At 40.4% G+C, this 16890-nt stretch overlaps 1 protein-coding gene across 15 annotated transcripts in view; it reads left to right on the top strand.

Annotated features, from left to right (window-relative positions):
• The window catches only part of ACTR3B (actin related protein 3B), a 93454-nt gene that overhangs the window by 16447 nt on the left and 60117 nt on the right, over positions 1–16890 (top strand). For 12 of the 15 annotated variants that reach the window (XR_005021181.1, XR_005021186.1, XR_005021182.1 and 9 more), the window contains exons 2-4: positions 244–299; positions 14677–14801; positions 15570–15680. Coding sequence is in view for 6 of the 15 variants with exons in the window: in XM_036863152.1 (XP_036719047.1) it covers positions 244–299; positions 14677–14801; positions 15570–15680 (292 nt within the window). In the remaining 9 variants the exon portion in view is untranslated. Of the gene's footprint in view, positions 1–243; positions 300–10795; positions 10889–11000; positions 11140–14676; positions 14802–15569; positions 15681–16890 lie in introns of those variants that run through there. The other 3 variants (XM_036863151.1, XM_036863156.1, XM_036863153.1) reach the window with 3 other exon arrangements.

Below are 16890 nucleotides of genomic sequence, written 5' to 3'. Positions count from 1 at the left end.
ATGGGGGACTTCCCTAGTGGGCCAGTGGTTAAGACTCCGTGCTCCCAATGCAGGGAGCCCAGGTTCGATCCCTGGTCAGGGAACTGGATCCCACATGCTGCAATGAAAGATCCCGCCTGCCGCAACTAAGACCTGGTGCAGCCAAACAAATACATAAATAAATTAAAAAAAAAAAAAGATATTAATGGGATATAGAGGAGAGTATTATTATCTAAACATGTGTTGATGACTTTGTGCTTTTAGGTATACCAAGCTTGGCTACGCAGGCAACACTGAGCCACAGTTCATTATTCCTTCATGTAAGTAAAGCTCCACCCTCGGTTTATAAAGGATTGCGTTTCTTATAATTGTTCTAAACATTCTAATTCTGTTTTTCAAGGTACATGAATTTACTTGCCGTCTTCTTTTAGATGATTGTTCTGGTTACTGGGGAGTTATTTATGTTGGCATCTGGCTGCTGGTATTGCTATCGGCCATAGCCGTCACATAAACCCCCCCAACTTTCTAGTCCTTTGATTCTCTTCTGATACAGTCCTTTGTCACAGTCATTGGAGTTTCAGCTTGGGTGGTTGGCAGAGGCCTTCATTCAGTCATACCTGTCTGAGCTGCTTACAAGAAGTATATGTGGTTCCTTAAGGTTAATTTGTAATTTTAGGTAAGTACAGTTTTATTAACTTAGCACTTTGGTGGACTATGTATTGTATTACACTATTCACTTTATTGAAAGTTTTTTTTTTTTTGAAAGGAGAGGCCTGTTTTATTATGTTCTGAAGTGTTCTGTCTTTGTTTAAATCTTAGTCAGTAGAGCATAATAAGGGAAGAAACGCCCACATTTTGGCCAGAGTGCATCCTGCCCACTCTTTATTCACAGGAGACCCCAAGGTCAGGTTGGTTGTCCACAGGTTAGAATTCTTCTCTGAAACTGTTTAACTTCTGGGTTGTTTTTTGGAGACTGTTTACCAAAGAGGCAGGTATGTCAGTCAAGAGTGAAGTGAAGTTCTGCCTCCTAAATGTAGCCGTTGTAAGATACGTCACGATCTGAGGAATTGTAAGCTGTTAGGGGCTCAGGGACTTTGGAGAAACAGGTTCTGACCACTGTGGAGCGTGAGCAGCCTGGCGGAGCAGTGGGGAAGGAGCTCAGTTACTAGTGTTTGTTCAAGGGAGACTAAAGGCTTTTTGGTGGATGTGGGTATTCACATCGCTAGAAAGGGCACCCTCATTCCTTGAGAACAGTTAATTCACCTCATTCCAGATCCTTGCTTGCTGGATAACTGCTCATGAACTTGGTTTTCTAGGTCTAAATGCTTGGTTACTATGATGGGGTGTCCTCGACAATAGGCATGATTGGTCTGCTGGTCCTCATTTTAAATTCATGATTTGTTGTATTAGTTTGCTAGGGCTGCCATAACAAAATACCATAGACTGGATGTCTTAACCAACAGAAATTAATTTTATCACAGAATAGAAGCTTGAAGTCCAAGATCAAGGTGCCATCAGGATTGGTTTCTGGTGAGGCCTCTCTCCTTGGCTTGTGGATGGTGCCTTCTCACTGTGTCCTCACATGGCCTTTTTTTTTTTTTTTTGTGCATGGCTGAGAGAGAGACCTCTGGTATCTCTTCCTCTTCTTATAAGGACACCAGTCCTGTGGAACTGAGGCTCTACCCTTATGACCTCATTTAACCTGAGAGGTCCCATCTCCAAATACAGTCACATTGGGGGTTAGGGCTTCAGCATAGGAATTTTGAGGGGACACAATTCAGTCCATAACAATTGGCATTCTGTAGGATAGATCAGTCTTTTGTGAATTTTATATTGTGAATGCCAAAGAACTGGATCATTCCATGCTGAACTGGTGAACTGGAATTGGACTTTCCGATTTTTCAAAGCAGATTAGTTTTAACCTTGTGAAGTGCAGCAGCTCTAAGAGGATAACCTTGCACCTCTTGCTTTAATACAACTGTCGGCAGCTTTCAGTTGGCCGCCCCACTTCACCTGTCATCATTAACAGAGAGGGGATTGAAGTCAGCTATTAGCAGGATTCCATTCACTGTCAGCGTGCGGCAACTCTCACACTGGTGCTGAGAACAGCAGTGGGAGAAGCTAGAAAGAAAAAGGTCAAGGAGGCAGGAGTAAAGGAAGAGTTATACCCTTGGCTGAATTTGTTGAAAGAGAGAAGCCGCGGGGGGCAGAAGGGAGTGCGTTGGGACAGGTGGACAGAGGGCCTCGGGTACCTTGGGCAGCAGGCCTGCTGCCATCTCAGTCCTGGCAACCGAACCCTGTTTGTGGTTACAGAGGCTCTGTTCACAAGGTGAAGTTCAAGATGCAAAGTGGCTTCGCTTCCAAAGAGAGAAGGGAGCTTGTCTGTACGTGTGTGGCTGTGTGGAGAGTGCCAGAACAGGGCCTTTCTGGTTCTGGTGGGCACAGAGGGGAGGCACCTCCCAGGCAGACGGTGGCGGGAGAGCGGGCTGGGAACGTGTAGAAGGCCAGCACTTGTATCTTAAGGAATTGTCATTTTATTTTGCAAACGGGGAACCTTCACATTGTTTCCCAGGCTCCCTCAGGGGCCTCGTCCCAGACTAGAGAGTCGCCGAGCCCTGTCCTGGTCAACCAGGGCAGCCCTGCCTGTATCTTATTATTTGAGCTTCTGTGCAGAATTTGCTTGATTGTTTGAAGAAAGGTTTTCTCTACCTATTTTTTTTTCCTTTAAGTTGTTGGAGAATGTTGAGAGTCATTGAAAAGTTTCAGGCAGAGGAGTGTGTGTGTGGCGATCACATCCATAGAAAGAGGATGTGGGAGGGGTCAGGAGAAAGTAAGTACATTGTAGACAGTTGGTGTTTGAAGAGTTCATGTGTAAACGTCCTGTAGGCAACTGGGTAAAAGGTTTGATGCTCTGGGGAAAGGTCTAGACTGGAGACAGGGATTCAGCCCAGAGATGCTTTTGTTTCTGAATGTCTTTTAAATCTTTATTTTGGAAAAAAAAAGAAAGACAGACAGGAAGAAAGATAATATAACAAAGACCCATTTACCTACCACCCGGAATGAACGAATGTTAACACAATTGCATCTTGTAAATACGTAATACAGACATACATCCGTGTGAGTGCCAGCCCCTTTTCTCTCCTCCAGTCCTTCCCCGCTCTCCCTCCTTTGCTGGACATTAGCTGTATTCAGTCCACGCTTCATCCTTATGTTACAGATACAGGATACAATGACAGTATGTATGTATCATCTCCAAAATGATAATTATACTGTAAATAACTTTCTGCACTGTTTTTTTTAAAAAATTTTATTTATTTATTTATGGCTGTGTTGGGTCTTCGTTTCTGTGCGAGGGCTTCCTCCAGTTGCGGCGAGTGGGGGCCACTCTTCATCGCGGTGCGCGGGCCTCTCACTATCGTGGCCTCTCTTGTTGCGGAGCACAGGCTCCAGACGCACAGGCTCAGCAATTGTGGCTCACGGGGCCAGTTGCTCCGCGGCATGTGGGATCCTCCCAGACCAGGGCTCGAACCCGTGTCCCCTGCATTGGCAGGCAGACTCTCAACCACTGCGCCACCAGGGAAGCCCTGCACTGTTTTTTTTTAAACCCTCAATATTTTGTTTTTAAGGTGTATCAGCGTTGCTATATACAGATCTAGATCAGAAATGTAATACGTGAATCTACATTTGGGCATCTTCCAGTTTTTTCTCTGTTGTACAAAGTGATACAGTAAGTATCTTCTTATCCACATGTGCTAGTTTCCCAAGAGAAAATATGAGAAACGGGGTTGTTTCATCACTTAGGTATGCACCTCTTCAGCCTTGTCAGGTATTGCCAGATGGCTTTTCCGAGCGCCTGTACTGATATAAATGCCCATCAGCAGTGGATGGGAGTTTCTGATTCTGCACATCCTTGACGACAGTTGATCTTATTTGACTTAAATTTTTGCCAGTCTAATGAACGTAAAATGATGTCTCATTTTATAAGTCTGCATTTCTCTGATTACTAGGAAGGTTGAGCACCTTTCATTGTGTATTTGCCCATTTTTCTGTTGCATTTTTTGGTCTTTTTTATGGAGTTACAGAAACTCTGTGTATACTTTGAATACTAATGTCTTATAAATATCCTCTTCTATTTTATTTATTTATTTATTTATAATTAATTAATTAATTAATTTTTTGGCTGTGTTGGGTCTTCGTTGCTGCACGTGGGCTTTCTCTAGTTGCAGCGAGCCGAGGCTACTCTTGGTTGCGGTGCGTGGGCTTCTCATTGCGGTGGCTTCTCTTGTTGTGGAGCACGGGCTCTAGGTGTGCAGGCTTCAGTAGTTGTGGCACGTGGGCTTGGTAGTTGTGTCTCGTGGGCTGTAGAATGCCGGCTCAGTAGTTGTGACGCACGGGCTTAGCTGCTCCGCGGCATGTGGGATCTTCCCAGACAAGAGCTCAAACCCGTGTACCCTGCATTGGCAGGGGCATTCTTAACAACTGCGCCACTAGGGAAGTCCCTCTTCTCCTATTTTAAGATGTCTTTAAAATTATTTTTTAATCCCAGAAGTTTAAAAGTTTCATGTAGTTCAGTTTTTCAGTCTTACCTTTTTTATAATTTGTTTCTATTAAAAAATGCATTTATAGTCTAAAGTCATAAAGACTGTCTGTATTTTATTCTAAGAAAAAAATTTTTTTTTTTATGGTGTGGGAGAGAGAGTTAATTTAATTGTTTTCCAAATGGAAGGCCAGTTGCCCCAGCACCACTTATTGGAGGGTGCCTCTTCAATCATATTGAGGCACTGTGTATGGCTGGGAATATTTATGGTGTTTTTTCTGTTGCAAATTCATACTGTATTAAATACTATTACTTTGGCATGTCTCTTTATATCCGGTAGGTCTGGTTCCTCCTCCTTTTTCTTTCTCAGAGTAGCCTTGGCTATTCTTAGGCCCTTACTCTTCATCATAAATTTTAGAATCAGTTTAAGGTCAGTGAAAAATTATGATGGGATTTTGATTAGAGACACATTGAATTTGTAGATTAATTTGGGAAAAACTTGATATCTTGGGACTTCCATGGTGGTCCAGTGGGTAAGACTCCACTCTCCCAATGCAGGGTGCCCGAGTTCGATCCCTGATCGGGGAACTAGATCCCACATGCATGCAGCAACTAAAGATCCTGCATGCCGCAACAAAGATCCTGCATGCTGCAACGAAGACACGGCGCAGCCTAAATAAATAAATATTTTTAAAAATTTGATATGTTTATGAATTGAATTTTCCTATCCAGGAATATGGTATATATGTTTTATTGTTTATTCATGTCTCTTATGTTTTTCAGTAATGTTTTTCAGTATTCTTTAAAAAGCTCATACATACCTTTTGCCATATTTATTTTTAGGTACCTTTATGTTTTTTTGCTGTTGTGAATTTTTTTTTAATTAAATTTTCTAATTGTTGCCACCATAATAGGAATGCTGCTGAATTTTTAAAGTTGTTTTTGAATCCAACAGTCCTGCTGCCCTGTCTTATTTGTTCGAATAGCTTGCAGGTTCTCTTAAGTTGTCTATGCAAGCTATTGTATTAACTGCAAATAATGGTTATTTTGTCTCTTCCAACCCCAGTACTTCATATTTTTTTTCTTGATCTGGCTGCACTGGCTAGAACTTCTATCAGTGACTAGAACTGGGGATAGCTGGTGCTTTTGTCTTTCTGATTTTAAAAAGAATGATTTTACTGTTTCACTAGTGATTGTTGTAGGTTTTTGTGGAAATGCTTTTTCAGGTTAATACAGTGCCCTTGTATCCCTAGTTTACTAAGAGGTTTTTAAAAATTTTTTTTTAAATTATGAATAGATGTTGACATTTAAGGCTTTTTGTGTATCTCTTGAGATGATTATGTGGTTTTGACATTTAGGCTCCTAATATGAATTAATTGATATATTTTTCGAATGTTGAACAGTCTTTTATTTTATTCTTGAGATAAACCCTACTTGGTTATGAAATATCAAGTACATGCTGAATTGTATTTGCAAATATTTATTTGGGATTTTTCTATTAATGTTCAAAAGTGAGATTAGTCTATAATTTTTTTGTACTAGTTTTGTTTGGTTTGTACATCAAAATTATACTGGCTTTATGAAATGAGGTTGTTAGCTTTTCTGTTCTTTGGAATAGTTTATATAAGTTAGGAATTATTGTTTGAAGGTTTAGTAAAATGTTTGACATTCTTTTGAGAAATATACTGGATATTTTTATTTTAAAAATTACTGTTGTCAGGATTTCCCTAGTGGTCCAGTGGCTAAGGCTCTGCTCTCCCAATGCAGGGGGCGCGGGTTTGATCCTTGGTCAGGGAACTAGATCCCACATGCTGCAACTATGAGTTTGCATGCTGCAACTAAAGTTCCCACATGCTGCAACTAAAAGATCCCACATGCCGCATCTCAAGATCCCGCATGCTGCAACGAAGATCCCACATGCAGCAACAAAGATGCTGCGTGCCGCAACTGAGACCTGGCACAGCCAAACAAACAAATAAACAAACAAACAAATAAATAAATGTTAAAAAATAATTACTGTTGTCTGTCAACTGCTGTAGCAAGTGTTCTTGAGATATAGAATTTTTATCTAAATCTTTAGGTGTATTCTTCCTTAGATATACTCTCCCTGATAATTTTCCTTAGATTGCCTTCCGATGACTTTTTAGCACTTGGAGAATAGCTTATGTCTTCTGGTTATACACATTCTATACCCATACATTTTTTTTTTGATCTGCAGAACTTTTACATTGTTCTTTATTAAGTTTAATCTTGTTAGTTTTGATTCATCATTATAGCTAACTGAGGTGCTTTATTTTTTAATTTGTTTAAATAATTTACAAGCTCATACATACCTTACAACTATATTTTATTTGTGTTTAAAATATTTTATTTTGAAATATAGAGTCACAGGAAGTTGTAAAGAGAGTTTAGAGAGGTTCTGTGTACCCTTTTTCCTGTTTCTGCCAAAGGTTACATCTTACACAATCATAGTACAATATCAAAACCAGGAGTTTGACGTTGGAACGGTGTAAGTGCAGTTCTCTGTCATTTTATCCCATGTGTAGATGCCTGTAACCACCACTGCAGTCACGATATAGAACTATTTCATCACCACAAAGATGTATTATTTCTTTATAATTACACGTATTATTACTTTATAATTACATGTGTTATTTCCCATGTTATTTCTTTATAATTACACGTATACCCCTCCCCTCCACCGTCCTTGCCCACTGACCACCACTAATCTGTTTCCGTCCCCATAATTTTGCTGTTTAGAGGATGTTATAGAGATGGAGTAATACACTATATGTGTCCTTTTGAGATTAGCTTGCTCATTTGGCATAAAGCCCTTGGGCTCCATCCAGGTTGTTGCATGTATCAGTAGATTGTCCCTTTTTATTGCTGAGTGGTATTATTCCAGTGTGTGGATGTGTACCACAGATGTTTAAACATTCTTCTTTTGAGGGGCATCTCGGTTATTTCCAGTTTTTAGCTATTACGAATATAGCTGCTGTGAACAATTGTGTGTAGGTCTTTGTGTGGACATAATTTTTCATTTCTCTGGACAAATCCTATGTATAGCGCAAGTTATATGGCAAGTTTGCGTTTAGTGTTTTTCAGTAGCTACCAGAGTGCTTTCCACAGCGGCTGAGTCATTTTGCACTCCCACCAGCTATGTATGAGAGAGCCAGCTTCACCTTGACAGCGTTTGCCATTGTCACTGGTTTACTTTATCTGTTCCAGTAAGTGTGCAGTGATGTCTCATTCTCCTCCTTATTTTCATTTCCCTAACGTCCAGTGATGGCAAACATCTTTTCATGTGCTTATTTGCTATCTGAATATCTTCTTGGAAATGTCTCTTCATGTCTTTTGCTCATTTTTTAATAGTGTTGCTTGTATTTTTACTGTTAAGTTTTCAGGGTTCTTTGTATATACTAGATATGAGTTGTTTGTCAGATATGTGGTTTGCAAGTAATTTCTCCCATCATTTAGCTTGTCTTTTCATCCTCTTCACAGGGTCTTTTGCAGAGCAAAAGTTTTAACTTTCGATGAATCAGCTTTTTGATTCATTGATTTTTCTCTGTTTTAAATTTCATTAATTTCTGCTCTTTATTTCCTCCATTTTCTTGCTTTGGGTTTATTTTACTCTTCTCGGTTCTTAAGGTGGGAACTTAGATTATTGATTTGAGACTTCTTCTTTTTTCTAATGTCAGCATGTAGTGTTAAAAATTTCCTTCTTAGCACTGCTTTAGCTATGTCCCACACATTTTAATATTTTGTATTTTAATTTTCATTCTGTTCATGCAGTTTTTAGTTTCCCTGAGACTTCCTCTTTGATCCATGGATTATTCAGAACTATGTTGTTTAGTTGCCAAGTATTTGGGGGATTTTCTCATTATCTTTCTGTTATTGATTTCTGAGTTAATTCCATTGTAGTCAGAAAGCACACTTTTATGGTTTTAATTCTTTTAAACTTGTTGAGATTCTTTTTATGGTCCAGTATTAGATTTATTTTGGTCCCATGTGCACTTGAAAACAATGTGTGTTCTGCTCTTGTTGGGTGGAATGTTCTCTTCATGTCGGTTAGATCCTGTAGGCTGATGGTGTTGAGTTCTTCTATATCCTTGCTCATTTTCTCTCTACTTGTTCCATCACTAGCTGAGAGAGAGGTAAAGTCTATATCTATAATTGTGGACTTGTCTTTTTCTCCTTTGAGTTTTTGTTTCATATTTTGCAGCATTCTTTGGTACATACACGTTTAGGATTGCTCTGTCTTGACAGATTGACTCTTTATTGCTATTTAATGTCCCTTTCTATCAGTGGTAATTTTCTTTGCTATAAAGTTTACTTTTTCTGATAGCAGTATGGCCACTCATGCTTTCTTTGATTAATATTTTTGTGGAGTATCTTTTTCCATCTTTCTAGTTTTAACCTACATACAGGCATACCTTGGAGATGTTGTGGGTTTGGTTCTAGACCACTGCAATAAAGTGAATATCACAATAAAGCGAGTCACACGAAATTTTGGTTTCCCAGTCGATTTAAAAGTTATGTTTACACTGTTCTGCCACCTGTTAAGTGTGCAATAGCATATGTCTAAAAAAACAGTGTATGTACCTTAATTAAAAAATACTTCATTGCTAAAAAATGCTAACCATCATCTGAGCCTTCAGCAAATCATAGTAGTAACATCAAAGATCACTGATCACAGATCCCCTTAACAAATATAATAATGATGAAAAAGTTTGAAATATTGTGAGAATTACCAAAATGTGACACAGAGACATGAAGTGAGCAAATGCTGTTGGAAAAGTGGCACCAGTAGACTTGCTCAACTTAGGGTTGCCAGAAACCTTCAATTTGTAAAAAAAACTAAATAAAAGCAAAGCACAGTAAAACCAGGTGTGCCTGTATATTGTTATATTTGAAGAGAGTTTCTCGTAGGCAATGTGGAGTTCCGTCATGTTTTTTTAATCCACTCTACCAATATCTGTCTTTTAACTGGTGTGTTTAGACCATTACATTTATTGTGATTATTGATTAGTTCTTTTTCTGTTTGTTCTTTCTGTTTTTCATTTCTTTGTTTTGTTTTACCTAACTTCCTGTGGATTACTTGAGTATGTTTTAGAATTTCATTTTGACTTATCTGTGGTGTCTTATTTATTTATTTAGGCTGCGCTGGGTCTTAGCTGTGGCGCGCAGGATCTTTGTTGTGGCATGCAGGCTCTTAGTTGTGGCATGTGGGAATCTAGTTCCTTGACCAGGGATCGAGCCCAGGCCCCCTGCATTGGGAGCGCAGAGTCCCAACCACTGGACCACCAGGGAAGTCCCATATCTGTGGTGTTTTTGAGTGCTTCTCTCTGTGGAGCTTTTTAAGTGGTTGCTGTAGCTATTACCTTATATATACATAGCTTTTCTTAGTCTGTGGTGTCAGCATTTACCAGTTTCATTGACACGTAGAAACCTTATCTCCCTTTATGTCCCTTTACCCTCCTCCCTTTCTGTTACAATTGAGGTTATACATTGAGAAGCACATTAGCATTATAATTTTTGCTTTAACTGCCAAACATAATTTAGCAAACACAAGAGGAGAAGGAAAGGAATTGTAATTTCCATATTTTTGCTCTTGTTCTTCCTTCCTTCCTGACGTTCCAGGATTCCTTCTTTTATCATTTCCTCTCTATTTAGAGAACTTTCTTTAGTCTTTTAGAGTAGATATGTTGGTGACAAATTCTGTTAGTTTTTGTTCATCTGAGAATGTCTAGATTTGCTCTTCATTTTTGAAGGAAATTTTTGCTGAATATAGAATTCTGAGTGGGCAGTTCTCGCAACACTTGAAAATATGCAACTTCCTTTTGGGCTCCCTGATTTCTGATGAGAAATTTGCTGGAGGCATTCAGAATTTTTTCTTTGCTCTTTAGTTTTTGGATTTTTTTTGGGTTTATCCTCTTTGGAGTTTATTCAACCTTAAATTTATGGGTTTATTTTATTTTTTTTGCCAAATTTTTTTTTTTTCTCACCACGCAGCTTGCAGGATCTTAGTTCCCCAACCAGGGATCGAACCCAGGTCCCCTGCAGTGGAAGTGCGGAGTCCTAACCACTGGGCCACCAGAGAATTCCCAAATTTGACAAATTTTTAACCATAATTTCTTTGGATGCGTTTCCAGCCCTACCTCCTTTCTCCTCTCATGTGGGACTCGGAATACACGAATATTAGATCTGCTGTTGTCCAGCCCACATGTCCCTGAAGCCCTGTTCATTTGTTTTTCAGTCTGTTTTCTCTTTGTTGTTCAGGTTGGGTTATTTCTGTTGCTGTCTTCAAGTTCAGTGACTCTTTCCCCTGTCGTTTTCTGCTGCTGAGCTCATCCATTGACATTTTTATTTCAGGTATTGTGTTTTTTGGTTCTAAAATTTCTGTGGGTTTTGTCTTTATATCTTTTATCTTTGCTGTGACTTTGTGTTCCTTTGCTGACTTCCTTTTATTTTTCATTTGTTTCAGGTGCGTTTGTAGTTGCTCATTGAAGCATTTTATGATGGCTCCTAAAATCTTGTTTGGTAATTCTCTGTGTCGTCTCAGTGTTGGTATCTATTGATCATCTTTTCTCATTTCACTTGAGATGTTCCTGGTTCTTGCTATGGTGAGAGTTTTTTTTTTTTATTGAAACCTGGACATTTTGGGTATTATGAGATTCCAGATCTTATTTAAATCTTATGCTTTGGCAAGTCATTTCTGATATCGCTTCAGTAGGGGAAGGGGGATACCCTTTGTTAATGCCAGTTTGGGGCTGAAGTTCAGGTTTTCCTCTTGGCCTTTGTTGACACTCATTTGGGGAGGCGCTCCATGTTGCTGCTGAGTGTGGGCGGGGGATCAGACCCCTGACTGGGCCTCTGCAGGTACCATCCGCCGGGAGGGTGAGGGGTGGAAGTGCTGACTTTCCACCGGGCCTCCTCTGGCAGGACCCCGGTGTGGAGGCAGAGGGGTGAGATGAGTCCTGGCTCCCACGTGGTGTCTACACTGCGCGTGGGGGGTTTGTTTTTCTGTCGTGTTTGACTGGAGTCAGGCAGTTGTATGTTTTCACTGCCCCTTTCACCTCCTTTGGCTGGAGACAGCAGGCTTTTGGGGACCGTGTTTGTTTGTTCCCACGGGTGTTTCTGGGTTGTTGGCTCCCCTGGCAGCCAGTGTAGGATACATGAGACAAGCGAAAACCTGGAAGTCACCAGCGTGTTGTTCCTTGGGTCCTGAGGTCCCTAGCCAGTCTGCTGCTTTCTCTTCACCTCTCCGCATTTTTTTTTTAAATAAATTTATTTATTTTATTTATTTATTATTTTTGGCTGCGTTGGGTCTTCGTTGCTGCACACGGGCTTTCTCTAGTTGCGGCGAGCGGGGCTATTCTTCATTGCGGTGCGCGGGCTTCTCATTGCGGTGGCTTCTCTTGTTGTGGAGCACGGGTTCTAGGCGCACGGGCTTCAGTAGTTGTGGCACGTGGGCTCAGTAGTTGTGGCTCGCGGGCTCTAGAGCGCAGGCTCAGTAGTTGTGGCGCACGGGCTTAGTTGCTCCGCAGAATGTGGGATCTTCCCGGACCAGGGCTCGAACCCATGTCCCCTGCATTGGCAGGTGGATTCTTAACCACTGCGCCACCAGGGAAGCCCCACCTCTCAGCATTTTTATGTTTCTTTCAAATATAAAGTCCAGGGATTCTAGCTGTGCTTAGTGAGAGGAGTAGAGAAAAGTATGTTTACTCCATCTTTCCAGAAGCAGAAGTCCAAATTTAATTAATTTTGAATAGGTAATGCATTCATGTGACATACAAATTAAATGCTGTAAAAAGATGTACGGTGAAAATTAACTCTCTACCATCCACTTCCCCTCTTAGATGGCAACTACTGTTTCTGGTTTCTTCCTTCCTGATGTAGCTCTACACGTACCAGCAAATATACACAGACGTGTTTTTACCTAAGTGGTGGCGTCCACGAACACCGTTTTGCACCTTGCTTTTTTTCTCGTGGCGCTCCATCTTTGAGAACGTTGTGGGTCACTTTGTGAACTGCTTCATTGCTTTTTGTGGCCTCATGATATTCCATTGCATGGAGATGCCACATGTATGTAAGTGGTTGGAATGTTTAGGTGCTGATCCTGTTATCTGTTATATTTGTTGTCCTTTCCATCTTAATGTTCTCCGCACACTTGTTGTCTTTGTTTACACCTGAGTCAGGGTCCTGTAGGAAGCTGTGGTGTGCTGGAGAGAGCTGCGGGTGATTTAGATCTGTGTCCTACGATGAGTCATGTGTATAGTCCGTGAATACTCAGAGATGCTCACTGATAGCTACTCTTTAGACACATTTCTCCATCATGTTTGCAAGGACTATTTGGACCACATCTTGCTTTTCATAGGTATGAACAAAAGATTTTGAATGTAAGCTCTATAAACCTTTACTCTCTTTCGTGGCTTTAGTTGCTTCCGTGTAATAGTTAAAAGAAGCACGCTCTGTGGTTTCTTGCTGCTGCTGCTGCTAAGGGCCACTAAAACATAGATCTCCTGTGGTTTGGGGTCAGAGTACTTACATCTCCCTTTTGGGAGGGATAAGGTTTACTTTGTTGTCAGGTGAATTTTTGAGCGTGGTAGCTTCATCCTCACTAAGGTTAGCATTTTTTTCTTTAAGGTGGTGAGTTTTCTTTTGGTTAGATATATTGCCCTCAAATTGTTGGCAAACTTGAATGAAGTCACGAATTGAGGAATCGTTGTGTCTTTGTCTCTTTACAGTCTTTTATGTTGACTTGGCGGTTTAGTTCTAAATTCATGCGTGGTTAGGTTTGGTCTTGCCCGGAGGGTGGATCTGGCACTGCCACACGGCGAGGAGCTTCGAGGTCTCCTGCAAGCCCTCTCTCCAGGGGCCCTTTGAAATGCTCCCTGGCGCATCAGATGAGTCTGTGTCAGTGCGCCACCGGTCAGTGTTCAGAGACGGGTTGTGTTTGTCTCCACAGGTTGCCTTAGTAAGTGTTGGCCCTCCAGACTTTTCTGGCCCCATTCTCAGCCTCATGGCCCCGACGGGCTCACTGCTTCTGACCTGGATGCCTTCTCTAGGCTCAGCCCCAGCATTTCCTGCAGAAATTCTGTCCTTTAGGTTTGTGCCACCTTTCGTAACTTGAAAGCTTGGAGACTAAATGTGGCAGTGAGTTGGAGTGAGAAAAGGAGATGGGCAAAGTGATTTCTGTCCTTTTTTTTTTTTCCACCTCTTCAGCCTGTTACTTAAAGATAGCTTTCTGAGAAAAAGGATTAAAATTCACTCCCGTAGCTTTGTTGCTATTTTTCATTTGTAATAAATTGGGGATTTCAGATAATCTACCTTTAAAAGTAATTGTATTTGTTTACTAATTTGTTTTGGAATGAATTTGATGAAGAGTAGTTTTTAGGAACTCAGAGTTTAACCAGGGGTTAGGAGTTTAAATGGAAAATTGAATCTTTGTGAAGCTTTCCACATTTCATTAGAGGTTAATTCTGGAGTTAAGTTTTATATGATTATTTACTACTAAGTATATTCCTAAGTATCAAGGTTAAGCTCTTAGTAAAATAATGTTTCAAAAAAGCCATTAATATTTTTACATAATACAGTTGTTTGATTATTGTACTTTTCTTTTTGTCGGATGCTAGTCAGCAACCTCTTAGTTTTTCTTTTAATGGGAAATCAGGTTTTTTTAAAATTTTTTGGTAACAAGACTAAAAATATGTTTTAAATCTGACATAGAGTTTCATGAAAATGACATGAGGCGTTTTTCAGTTTACTCTCTTCTTCTGTATTATATTTTAAATTTTGTCTCCTATATTGTATTTAGAAATTTGGAACCTATTTGATACTCCATGGGCATTTCACTTACTATCTTGAGGAATTTTTTTCAGATGAAACTGAGAAATTTAGTAACGTAGCTTTTGTCGGCATTAGAAGCAGACCAGCTGAGTTCTTTTGTGCCACGCTGAAAATAATGCTGGAACGTGGTAACTTGTTCCTGTATTACTTGATGTACTCATTGACAGAGTCTTCTCTGTGAACACACTCGACCCCAAATAAAACCCTAACGTGGAAAATTTACTTGTACATACATAGGGATTTTATCAGCCTCTCTTGATGATTGAAATGAATGAGTATGGTGATGGGCTCTTTGTGCTGTTTTTCCTAAGGTATTGCCATCCGAGAGTCGGCAAAGGTGGTCGACCAAGCCCAGAGGAGGGTGTTGAGGGGTGTCGACGACCTGGACTTCTTCATAGGGGACGAAGCCATAGATAAACCCACGTACGCCACAAAGGTAAACTCCTCCCGGGGTTCGCTTCTGCAAGTGCACAGCCGGGAGCAGAGCAGCGGGGCGAGTGATGCAAGAGGGTGCTTGTGTAGAATCTGTACTTGTGAGTTCTAGAATATGTTTTATTCTTACGTTTGAAGAGAGGTTTTGTTGTTGTTGTTTTTGATGAGGGTATTTTTGATATGGGGAATCAAGTGAATTTACAAATGCAGAGTTGACTCAGGGACCGCTGGGTTATGTGGAAAGCAAGGTCTGCTCCTGTGGAAACCTGCAGGTTGACTAATTAACCTGTCACATGTGGAAAGTTGCAGGTTGATCAATTAAAAAGAAGCACTAAAGTTATTTTATTTTATTTTATTTTTTTAATCAGTCATCAGTTTTATACACATCAGTGTATACATGTCAATCCCAATCGCCCAGTTCAGCACGCCAACACGAAAGTTATTTAACTAGACATTTGTTCTAAAAAAAACACTCCCCAAACTCCAGATCGAATGGTATTGTAGATTAGCTCTGCTTTTCCATCTGTTACCCCATTGTTAAGACGATGCTTTGTGCTTAGAAATGGGTGGAGTAGAATATAAACAGTAATGTCATGTAATCTTTCTGGTAAAGTGCCTGTTGTTTCTTTATATAAATTAACATTCACTCCATGCAGAGGAACTGTTTAATAACTTGCTGTCTTCCATCTCTTCCGGGCCAGTGCTGTCGTTAAACTGTTGCTCTTACTGATGTGAACTGAAGCTTGATGTAGTTTGGTTTCTCTTGCTTTAGTGGCCAATAAGACACGGAATAATTGAAGACTGGGATCTAATGGAAAGGTTCATGGAACAAGTGATTTTTAAGTATCTTCGAGCTGAGCCTGAGGATCATTATTTTTTAATGGTGAGTAACTGGACCTAAGAGGAATATATCCCTGTGAAGTCCAAGTTGCGTAGATTTTAAACCCAAGGTGTTCTTCCCTGGGGAGTTTTTAATGCCTGCTAAAGCTGTTTGTATGAATGGGGCTGCTTTTTGGGCAAATAACAGAAAGCTCAACAAAAATGCCTGAAAGCCAAAAGGGGCTTATTATCTCATGAAACAAAAAGGCCAGAGTCAGGCCGCTCCAGGGCTCGTGATTTCAGCAGCTCAGGGACGGAGGCAAGGACCAGCCTAATTCAGTAGTTTGGCCTCTTGTGTTGGTTCCTCTCAAGCCCCAGGATGGCTGCCCAAGTTCCTTTACCACCTCTTGGTGTATTTGCTGTCAGAGGTAGAAGCACTTTTTAGGAATTAAGAATCCCTTTCCTAGAAACCTTCCCAGCAGATTTACGCCATCTGTCCATGCCTAGCCTGGTCCCTTGCAAGGGGAATGGAATTACCTTGACAGGTTTAGATTGATCAAGATTCTCTCCCTTGGGCTGGTGAGGGGACGATGTCTGATCACCTGGCCCCAAGAGGGTAGGTACCTAAACAGGTCTCTAACAGCAGGGAAGGTGGAGGGAGGAATGGATTTGGGTAGGAAACCAACTGTGCACTTGGATGTCCTCGAGAGGTAACTGGATGAGTCTGATTTTTGCTTCTTATATAGCAGAGGAAACTGAGTCAAGATGTTATTTTGCCAGTGTTTAAATCGCACTCTAAAATAAAATTGACCTGAGTTATGGGCCCTGATATTGTGGTACGTAATTGGTCTTGTTCAAACAAAATAAAGCATCACAGAGAAATGAAAAGAAATATCTCTTGGTTATGGAATCTGTTCTAATTGTTTGACTCAACTTCACATGTTTCCTTCCATGAAATGTTCTTTTTAAGTTAAAATTAATTACATGTACAAAACACTTGCTTTGTGGAGAGCAATTGCACGTAGCATTAAGCTGCACATTACAACCTACATAATTTAGCTTTGGATTTTTTCCATGCAAGTACATTGTCAAATGGTCCCTGATCCCCAATTATATAGTTCTTTCTAATGTTAAATATGGAGTGTTCTTTAGAATTATCTGGCTTAAAATACGTTAACTACAAGGCTATTATGGTAGGTAGTGGAATCTATATATTTAATGTCTATTACAGCAAGTCCTTGCAAGTGCCCTGATCTTTTTTTCTGGCTATATCG

This window comes from Balaenoptera musculus, chromosome 9 (genome assembly GCF_009873245.2).
Source record: "Balaenoptera musculus isolate JJ_BM4_2016_0621 chromosome 9, mBalMus1.pri.v3, whole genome shotgun sequence".
Taxonomy (NCBI): Eukaryota; Metazoa; Chordata; class Mammalia; order Artiodactyla; family Balaenopteridae; genus Balaenoptera; species Balaenoptera musculus.
Note: the sequence above shows the minus strand (reverse complement) of the source record. Positions and strands in the feature narration are given on the sequence as shown.